Genomic DNA, 10,295 nt, shown 5'->3' on the forward strand with positions numbered 1-10,295 from the left:
AAATCAAATCTTATGTAGCTACTCATCTAACTTGGAACCTACTTCCAATTGATTTGCTTCAATTTTTAGTTTATGTATTTCACACAGAAAAAATAACAACAATATATATATCGAAATTCAAAAGTCCATTGCATCGCCGTCCCAGCTACATTATAAAAATAAAATATATATATAGATACAAAAATTTTTAAAGTTCGATCCAAAATGATATTTTAGAAAGTTTGGCTTTTGGCAGTGGTTTCAAATTATTTTTGCAACTTGGAGCAGAGCAAAGTTAACTCAAGAATAAATTAATTATATATATTATATATAATATGTATTTAGAACAATATACAAGCATGTGTTTTCTAGTAACCAAAATTCAGTCAGGTCAATAGTACAAATAGTCACAAACAAAAGAAACAAATTGCAAGCAAAGAAAGCAACATTTTTGTATGCTGTTTACAAAAATTGCCAGGCATAATTAAAACATTAATAAAAAAAATTTAATTAAAATAAATACAGTTTTCATATATATCTCTGTATATATATGAATTCAAATGCTGTTTGTTTCTATGTAGATTTTTACGATATCTAATTGTGCTTAAAATATTTATATGCAACTAAACTATATATTATATATATATTTACTATATGCTGTTTGTATCCAATCTATCGTAATGGCTGACATTGAAGAAAATTAAGACATTATCTAAGTATATCAACTATAATTTTAGGTACTTTCCTTAGTTGTTTTGTTTTCTAGAAGTATTGATTGTTTTCGGGTGTCTGAAATTTGAAAGCTATGTTAAAAAGAAAAACGAGTAAATATAAAAATAAATAACAATATACCAACGCTCAACAATATTGTTTTAAATTTTGTTGGAAGAAACAGTAAGCTTTGGATATCTAGTTGGCCTTTGTCGCCTCAATTTCAGTATCACATTCACAAATACAAAAGCAATATTCAGTAAGCAAAATATTGTCGCTTAATTTGTCGACGTTTCCAAATTTCACTCTGTGCATATCGTGTATATTTTATATTAAAAAAAAATAGTAACACGTGTCCATTAAATAATATAAAATCATGAGCGAACCAGATGATAAGGTAACTACAATCTATAACCGTTCAACTCATCAATCTCCTCATCCGTGTTGTCTGTAAAATTCACTTTCAAATTTCTGTTTCAAATTACTTATCGATAATTAATAATCAAGCGAATTTGATGGCTACATTTCTGAGTAACCCAGTAAATAAAAAAATAAAAAATTTAAAGCAACATTTTAATTTAGTTATCATGTCTCTGTTGCTTAAAACAAACATTATTCAAACACATTTTGTTTCTTTTATTTTTGTTTTATCGATGAATCGTGAGCAACCCAATTCGCCGACTACCATTTTGAGTAAGTTCATACAGTAGAACGAGTTCCGCTGTGAACTATAGCACCAGGTATCATCGCGGAGCACACACGAAATCAATTTTTTACAACGAAAACGACAGTGTGAACTGATTATATTGTCCATTGTATTATTTAAAGTTCTTTGTGTTGTACACGCGATATATATAAGGGTTTCATTTAACCCGACGAGAATATTATAACAAGTGTTTAAAATAAAGCCGCAAAAGTGGATACCGATAACGTAAAAATTGAGGATTTGATGGACTCTGATCCTGACATTGAGTTCATTGAAAAGGATAGTGGGATGTCTTCGTTAGGTGGTAGCAAGGACGAGACGCCAGAGCGCCGGACAGTAGCCATTGTAAGTTAAACCGCGTGCATCTGAAAGCCCCTACCGTTTTGGTTTTCGTGCTCACGTAATTGGAGAACTAGTCCATCTGCTTATCAAGCGTACACATACACACACACACACATACATAGTTATGTATGTGCCTTTGTATTTATTGATTATTACAACGTGCATCAATCGCATTACTTTCTTTACAGCCAGCAAATGAAGAGCCGCAAACAGATGGTGAGAATTACGATGATGTAAGTTTTGCTCTCAATTTATGTTTGTAAACATGCAGAATATATGTATGTATATACAGAAGTGAACATTCTAACCTCACACTTGTGTTGTTTAGGAACCAGATGAGACGTTCGGTGAACGTATAATGGGACTATCAGAAATGTTCCCGGAATCAGTGCGCAATGCGGTGAGCAGTGTAGCCACCACTGCGGCGAAGAGTTTCCGTAGTCTCTATCAGTTCTCGTGCAATGCATCGTGGATATTCTTTACGAGTTCCGTCATACTGTTTGCGCCCGTCATTTTTGAGACCGAGCGCGCCCAAATGGAGGAGCTGCACAAGTCGCAGCAGAAGCAAGTGCTGCTTGGTCCAGGCAGTGCCATGGCCGCTGGAGCATCGCCCAGTTTACCATTAATTCGTTAATTATCAGCTTTGATATACATATATACATCTATGCATAATACGTTAGTTCGATTTGCCAGCGGGGACGAAACAATAACAACAGAAGCAACCACATTTAAAACGGGATATTCCCTCACGCTCTAGAGTATAAGTCGGAATCAATCGAGCCAGTTGATCCAGTTCACAAGTCCCTGCCAGTGAATGTTTATTAACACTTAAACCAAACACAACACACACACATACTAATGGCAATCAATGAAAGCCAATCAAAGTCAACGCCTTAAGCATTTACCATCTTAATATCCACTCATTCGAGCAGTTGGCATAGAACTTTCAACTAGGGTTTAGTCCAAGTATTTGTAGTTGGCCTACACATCAAGAAGAAAAGAACAATTAATGTTTGTAAAATTTAATAAAAATTCGTTTATTAAGAGTTAATTAAGGACCACCGAGATATTCTCGTGGTATGGGGTGCTCCATAAAATAACGACGAAATTCCCCAGCGTATTTATTACGCAGCGCCCGCTCACCGTATTCATTGAAACGCTGAGCGAGAAATACATAGACATCCAGGACTTTAGCATGGGCCGACAGCTTCTTAAAGGACTGTGCGGAACGCTCCAATATATCCAAGGATTTCAACAGCTGTGCTTTGCGAGCATTCGCATCCTTAATGGCCAGCAGGCAACGCACGAACACAAAGTCCGCCTTGGCCCGCTCGTAGAGTCCCCCGTTTATGTGTATATCGTCCATGCTGCGCTTGATGGCCTGGTACGCCTTTTGCGGCATGCCCAGCATTAGGAGTACCTGTGCCAGCAACATATCCACAGTGGCCAACTCGTAGTCCATCTGCGACTCGGACATATCCTCGGCCACACGCAGCAGCAGCATAACTGCCTCGCTGGAGAAATTGCCCTCGGCTAGGCTGCAGTAGGCGAGCAGGACTTGGACACGCATGCGCAACAGAAACGGCAGCTCCGACTTGGCTGCCAGCTTGTCCAGCAGCCGGCGTGCATTGAAAAATTCACGCTTAGCCACATAGATGGCGGCGCGCTGTTGCATCGCAGCCGATGGATCGAGTAGATGCAGTTGATCACATGCTTTAAGGGCGTCGTGCCAACGACAGCGATAAATGCCCGACTGTATGGTCACATGACACTGGCTAATCATCCAGCACTCAGCGTTGGGCATGCGAGGCAACTGTTCGCGTGCCCGGTGAAGCAATACGCGAGCGAGACGCAGTTCGCCCTGCAAATGCAGCCACATGGCATAGCTGGCCAGAGCGCTGCCTATGCCGGCCGATCCGCTGCAATTGAAACGATCCCGTACGGACAACAGCAGCTGGGCATACAAAGCCGACAACTCGTGCCGTCCGTAGGCACACCAAACAGCGCTCCTCAAGGCCAAGGCTTCAGAGGCATGATTGGAAAGATTATTCCGATTGGTTAGCTGATCACTATGTTGCAGCAGGTCGAAGAGGCGCAACGGCTGATAGCCCGCCACGGTGCCCAGTTTCACAGCAAAGTGGAGCGCAAGCGTATAATTCTGTAGAAGATTGCCATCCGCATCACTGATGTCAGCCACGCTGCGTTGCACATACGAGAGGGGCAGCTCGTCGCGAAGTAGGCAGTGCCAGGTATTGGCCAAATTCAAGCTCCTCTTGTCGCCGTGCTCTTGGGCGAGCATGATGCTCTCTCTGAGTGCTGCCAGTGCCTCCTCCCGATGTCCAAAGGTCGCATGCAGCACGGCCAGATTGATGCAAAAATATTGATAGCCCTTCTCCTGGCTCATCAGCCGCACAGGCGACCGATCCAAGGCTCGATGCAGAGCCGACAATGCATTATAGTAATCACGTATGCGCAGCTGATTCATATATCCCAGAAAATAGGAAGTCGTATTCAAGGGAAGATCCTCAATGATCTGCTGAACCTTCAGCTGCAGCTCTTTGGGGGACAAAGCGGAGCTCTCATCATTGTCCAATAGTTCCGACTGCTTGTTAATAAAGAATTTCGCCTGCTTCGGCGCCCATCTACTCAGCGACTGACCAACCACTCCCTGTTCCTGCTTCGGCTCAGCCGTGTCCTTGTTAATCTCCTCCTCCGGCGCTGACGGTGGTGGTGTCTGCGCTCTGTGCAGCACGCCACCAACAATCAATTTCCGTGCTCCCGACGATAGGGCTCGTATACCACGCTCATAGTAGAGACATATATTCCGATACATGCACATCATCTCGGCGAAAGAGAAGCGTTCAAGCACAACGGCCACTCGTCGGACGTAAACTCCAACCATGCTGAACTGGCTAACGCCGTAATCTTCATTCAGCAGTGTGTCGATGTTTTGCATTTCAGCAAAGTCGAACAATGCCTCAATGCTGGCCGAGCCACAGAACTCGGACATAGCCTTCTCGAAGGACTCCAGCATAAGTGCGTCCAGCTTAAATGGCTTGCTCGTAATCAAATTGTGCAGCTCATTGTACGTCATGTCTGCCTCTTGGATTAGCTTGAACATGAGCATACAAAACATGCGTCGCCTCTGTGGTCGCATCGTAATTCCCGAATCCATTGAATTCTTCTTTTCCTACAAAAATGTTGTTGTATATAAGTATGTATATCAATTGAGAGAGCTGCAAATTCACGTACCTTCACATATTGCTTGAGTAGTATCAGTACGGCTATCTTGTGAGGTGTGGGCGTCTCTATGCGCGGCGGCACCAGCTTGGAGCTGGGATCCAATGTATCCAGCTCCTCGAACAAATTCATCTCATCTGAATTTTTATTTTGCCGGCACAAACACAAACTATTCACACACACACACACGAATATACTCAGCTACAGCCAACTTCACATAGTATGGTCTTAAACATATGGCAGCTCAGTTTGGCGGGCTATTTAAAAGTTTGATTAACAACGAATATTGCAATACACAGAAGCCGCCAACTTCACGTGACAGAGACAACAGAGTGCTGCCAACTTGTTTAACGCTTGTGAGAACTAACGTTGGCGGATATTTGAAAACTTCTATAAATAATAGTCGAATAAGAGCATAGCAGACTGCGCACGGTTATCTAGCACCGAAAGAGCCGTAAGTCTGGCTTCATTGCTCATTACATTTCATTGCACAACACAAATACAGTCCTTTTCTTAACACGTATAACATATAAACTGTGTAAGCTGATAGGTTCAAAGTCTATCAGCTCACAATCGCTGTTTGCCTAATAAATATATAAATATTCGTATGCGGAAAGCCAATATACAAAGTTCGTCAATCTTCTACCCATTTATTTTTAGCGAAGCTAATTAATTCTAGTCAATGAATTGGAATAACAGTACGTGGTGTGCACATGTAAATTTCGCAAAATGTATGAACGCAATGGCGAACTTTAGATGAGGAATGGGAAAATGGCACGGCGACCCCTTGGATAATCCTTGAATTCCTTCTTGTAATTGCGATGCTTGGCCAGAGCCCAAACAGTCATCTGGAATGCGCCAGCGAATGCAAACAGATAGGCGGGCAAGCAAGAGGTCATAGCCGAGAAGCAGACCCAGGCGCCAATCTCGTATGTATAATTAGGGCAAGAGACCAGGCTGCAAGAGAACATTCAATTGAATAATAAGATTTACAATGAAGTCGACAGAGCGAGAGATCGGGACTTACTTGAATAGCTTTGTCAATGGATTGCCGTCGGCCACAGGAATCTTGCGCACCTTGGTGCCCGGCGGACGCAAATTACGTAAAGCAATGTGTATCGAAAAGTTGCCCAATTCGCAGAGCTAAAAATCAAAAATCCTTTAGAATGTTTACATAAGATAATATTTATAAAACACTCACAGCGAAGGCAGCCAGTGCAGCATAGACGGTGCACATGCAGGGGGATGTGTAGAGTGGATGATTCACATGGTAAGAGACATACGCTGTGAAGCCCCAATAGTAGCTGCAATTCTTGAACAGATTACGCAGCGGCATCGTATTATGAGAGAAACGATGCACGAAGATCGTCTCCAGCAAACGCTTCACATAGTGAACGGTATAACAGCCAGCGGCGATACTATGAATGATAAATATATAATATTATTAATAAATCAAAAAAGGGAAATTGGGAATTTCTCTGATTCAGATTTTTAAACTAAATTTCATTATAATTTATGAAAATTTTCTTTATATGATCGCATATATAAGGTTACGAGGTAGCTATTAGTCGTGTCCAAACGCCATGTTTTCATCAACACTTCATATACCCCGTTCAGAGTGCGTTCAGAGTATATACAAATCGTGTTGAAAGCGTGTTAATGATTATGCAGCCAACAACAGGTAAAAGCTAGCTCAGCGCTGATCACAAATTATTTGCATAAGCTCACAAAATCGACCGTTGGGTCAAGCGGGTCGATACTATTATCACTGTGTGCGTATGTGAATCTGTGTGTGTGTTACTCTAGCGAAAGTCACACATACCCACACACACGCAGAGAAAGAGAGAGAGTGAATGATATCTATAGCTAATAGCTACTTACTGAGTGGTCAACGAAATGGGATTCCCAGCTGCCTTGCCGTAAATGAATTCCGGACGAAAATAGAAAATTAGGTAAACAATCAAAGGACCTGCATACTCGGCCAGGAACACGGTCTTCCAGCCAATTTGTGGTCCCAAATCCTTAATGTAGACCTTGTCCCCATCGCTGAGGTTAAGTGCTCCAACGGTATCAGTATCCTTCAAGCTTTTGCCACGCGGCTCCAGGCGTCTTAAATGAAAACATTACAGTTTTTGGGAATTTATGCATGCTTGTTTGCATGTGTGTGTGCGTTGGTGCACTTACAGCGATATGCGGTCGGCATGCGGCGTTTGCTTTAAACTTTTGTGAATCACGACGCGTAGCTCGCTTATCGCGACCGAGGCAGAGGACACATTTACCTTGCCATAGGCTTTGCTAGTTTTGGCATTTAGTACTTCCAGTTCCACCATTTTTCGTGACTGTCACTATTTTCCGTCTAGCTAGTCTTTATTTAGAGTGTTGCTGAATAATGAAAGGTTAGCAATCAGAGAGAGATTATGTTACTATGCTGTATAACTCAAATGGCACTGTCAAAGTCAAATTTGTCAATATGTGTGACATCACAAAAGTGCTTCTCATGTCGAATTTTCTCACTGATATTGTAAAACTCAATTGGCAATGTTACCAAGCTTGATGTGCCAAAAATTGTATGCTCAGTTACCGTTGTTAACCAAGTCAAATCGTATGACGTTTTTATGTTTGAAACTCCATTTGAAAACATTATAGCATTACCAAAATATACCCCTAGTTAACATTGCTTACAAAGTCATTTTTTCTATCGTTGGTCTACAGGAATTGTTACTAAGCCAGTCGACTCAGCACGTAAAGCAGGTCTCGTCTTGAATTTGTTACAAAAAAAAAATTTTAATTGTGTGGTGAGTGTCTAGATTTTAAAATACACAAACAAAAAATTAATCCCGTAGTAAGCCTTGAAAACTGAAATTGTGTATAAACATTCGTGCGGCGTAACCTTTTTTAACTCATTCATTTTACGTTTGACTTCGAAAGTGAACACTTGGAGCTAAAAGAAATTGTTAAAATTTAGCAAACAAGCTAACAATATAAGAAAGAAAAAAAACGCGCAGCATTAATCAAACGGTATAGTGAAATTCAGTAAATAAAAATATTAGGCAAACGAAACTTAAAGTAAACGGTTTGAGGGGTGAGTAAAAAATTCAATATAAAATAAAATTTAAATTGTGTTTAACTCAACGGTCTGGCAACCTTAAAGTGTGGTAGATATAAGTGTGGTTAAATTAGAGGACAATCGAGTAGAGCTGGAGAACCATCGATAGAGACGGTACTCGATGGTTTTACCAACGATGGTTCAAACCATCGATATTATCGATGGTTCCATCGAAAATTTTTTTATATATTAAAATCAAAAATGTTTATTATTTAAGCGGTCAAAATGGGACCAAACTTCCGAAACGCATTTTTTTCGTTTGCGATCGATGGGAGCAGCGGCGTTAGGTGGACTTGAAGTTGTTGAAGGCGTAGGGGCAACAACATCTTTTTCTAAGAAATTACAGAATACATTACATTACATTACTGGACGTAGCGACAAATTTGTCCATATTAAATGAGGAAATGCCAGTTGATAGATTGATATGGTTCGCTACAGTGTTGAATTGCAATAGTTATTTTGTAAATCTAAAAACAAATAAAATAAGAAGACAAGATAGATTTCTGACTTACGCGTGCACACTTTCCACTCAAATTAAATTGTCGATATATTGACCATCGAGAAATTTCCATCGATGTATCGATCAAATAAAGTTCCATCGATTATATCGATAGTTCCATCGATGGTTCTCCAGCTCTACAATCGAGAGAGTGAGATATACATATAGCACGTATAGATACTGCAGTTGTGCATTACGAATCGAACGAATTGTTTTAGGAATGTTCGGTGTAATTTTACATACGACTTTCAGTGTATTGGCGCTACAATTTGCATAAATTGATTAAAAACTGCAAACAATGTTATTTTAGCATTAGGGCAAGCATAATTTTAAGACTTGCAAGTTCTTGTAATTTGTGCGTGAGCAGGATAGCTCTATTAACCTTACAGTTTCCCCATTCAAGTATACAAAAGTTCCCCTGCTGTTGCCAAGTCTATATAAAGTGAGGCACATTTGAAATCGTTTGAAGTAATCAAAAAGTGAAGCAAGTGAGCAGAAGGAATAGTCGCAGCTGTGAATAAACTGAAATAAAAAAGTTAATTTTTAGTCAACAATTAAATATCTAAAAGCTAAGAATCAGTGATTGAAAAAGTGAGTTTTGTAGAGTTATGGTATATTATTTTGTATATTTTAAAAATCGGCTTGTATAAAATGTAGAAGGTCGATGTTCGATACGCCATTTTTTTTTTCTTTCGTCGTATTTTTGGTTACGTGTTTATTTGGAATTAAGCTATTTTTTCCAATTTGTTGTGAAATTAGCTTAATGGTGTCATAGAAAATTCAAGAAGACATATACTAAAACATACATATACATATGCGTATATATATAATTATATATGCGTGTGTATGTATATAGACATAAGTTACTGCAAATGTATGTGTATTATTTGCACGCACTTATCTAATGCATACGTATTTATATATATATACAGAAGGGAAAAAATAAGTGCGCAGTTAGAAAGTTACACTGCGTGCTAATTTTTGATTTTATTAAAAACAAAGTCTGCGTTGCAAAACTTCAGACACAAGCAACCCTGTATGCAAATATATTTGTATGAGTATATATGTATATGTTAGTATATAAGAAGTCAATGGCAGAGCAATGGCCGTCAACAAAGGTTTTTTTCTTTGTTTAAGACTTTGACAAGGGAGGAAATAGGAAGAGTCCAAAGTGAGAAGAGACGTAGATAATAAGTATACATACAAATATTCACTTTGTATTTGTGTGCGTATGGGTCAAGCACAAAGCAATCGGGGACATACTCGAATTTTCTACAGCTCTGTTAGTCATCGTGAAAGTTATTGTTTCATAGCACTGAGTCGAGGTCTGTCAAGACAAGTTTTTTTTTTCTAACTTTTTATTTTATTTTATATTTTTATTTTCAGAATTACCAAAATGCAGATCTTCGTTAAAACTTTGACGGGAAAGACCATCACCTTGGAGGTTGAGCCTTCCGATACCATTGAGAACGTCAAGGCCAAGATTCAAGATAAGGAGGGAATTCCACCAGATCAGCAGCGTCTGATCTTCGCCGGCAAGCAACTGGAAGATGGCCGCACCTTGTCTGACTACAATATCCAGAAGGAGTCGACCCTTCATCTGGTCCTCCGTCTGCGTGGTGGTATGCAAATCTTCGTGAAGACCCTGACTGGCAAGACCATCACTCTGGAGGTGGAGCCTTCCGATACCATTGAGAATGTGAAGGCTAAGA

The 10,295-nt window shown here is 39.9% G+C and overlaps 4 protein-coding genes across 8 annotated transcripts in view; 2 read left to right on the forward strand and 2 right to left on the reverse strand.

The window, feature by feature from the left end:
* Positions 1-910: 910 nt before the first annotated feature.
* Positions 911-2,789, forward strand: mge (translocase of outer mitochondrial membrane 22 homolog mge). Of its 2 annotated transcripts, none has more exons than XM_018006231.2 (3): positions 911-1,087; positions 1,927-1,971; positions 2,067-2,789. In XM_018006231.2, exons 1-3 carry the CDS (start codon positions 1,067-1,069, stop codon positions 2,370-2,372), a joined length of 372 nt encoding a protein of 123 aa, XP_017861720.1. In that variant the 5' UTR covers positions 911-1,066; the 3' UTR covers positions 2,373-2,789. The 2 variants fall into 2 exon arrangements, with proteins under 2 accessions (XP_017861720.1, XP_017861719.1); XM_018006230.2 differs by lacking the exon at positions 911-1,087 and adding an exon at positions 1,388-1,741.
* Positions 2,745-5,125, reverse strand: ida (anaphase promoting complex subunit 5 ida). The gene is made up of 2 exons (XM_018006210.2): positions 4,991-5,125; positions 2,745-4,928 (listed from the first exon to the last, which is right to left on the reverse strand). Exons 1-2 carry the CDS (start codon positions 5,108-5,110, stop codon positions 2,790-2,792), a joined length of 2,259 nt encoding a protein of 752 aa, XP_017861699.1. The 5' UTR covers positions 5,111-5,125; the 3' UTR covers positions 2,745-2,789.
* On the reverse strand, positions 4,990-7,390 carry Sc2 (trans-2,3-enoyl-CoA reductase Sc2). The gene is made up of 5 exons (XM_018006220.2): positions 7,163-7,390; positions 6,860-7,087; positions 6,180-6,396; positions 6,006-6,121; positions 4,990-5,935 (listed from the first exon to the last, which is right to left on the reverse strand). The coding sequence occupies exons 1-5, from the start codon at positions 7,306-7,308 to the stop codon at positions 5,731-5,733; spliced, it is 912 nt and encodes a 303-aa protein (XP_017861709.1). The 5' UTR covers positions 7,309-7,390; the 3' UTR covers positions 4,990-5,730.
* Positions 7,391-7,616: 226 nt separating this feature from the next.
* The window catches only part of Ubi-p63E (Polyubiquitin-63E), a 6,021-nt gene continuing 3,342 nt past the window's right edge, over positions 7,617-10,295 (forward strand). Inside the window, exons 1-3 of one of the 4 annotated variants that reach the window (XM_089469108.1) lie at positions 7,632-7,773; positions 7,907-8,060; positions 9,970-10,295. The exon at positions 9,970-10,295 is cut by the window's right edge and continues 3,342 nt beyond it. In XM_089469108.1, the coding sequence (XP_089325234.1) occupies positions 9,980-10,295 (316 nt within the window). In that variant the 5' untranslated portion in view covers positions 7,632-7,773; positions 7,907-8,060; positions 9,970-9,979. Of the gene's footprint in view, positions 7,774-7,906; positions 8,061-8,764; positions 9,175-9,747; positions 9,909-9,969 lie in introns of those variants that run through there. The other 3 variants (XM_089469110.1, XM_089469107.1, XM_089469111.1) reach the window with 3 other exon arrangements.

This window comes from Drosophila arizonae, chromosome 4, assembly GCF_054131065.1.
Source record: "Drosophila arizonae isolate 15081-1271.41 chromosome 4, UAZ_ARI_1.0, whole genome shotgun sequence".
NCBI classification, from domain to species: Eukaryota; Metazoa; Arthropoda; class Insecta; order Diptera; family Drosophilidae; genus Drosophila; species Drosophila arizonae.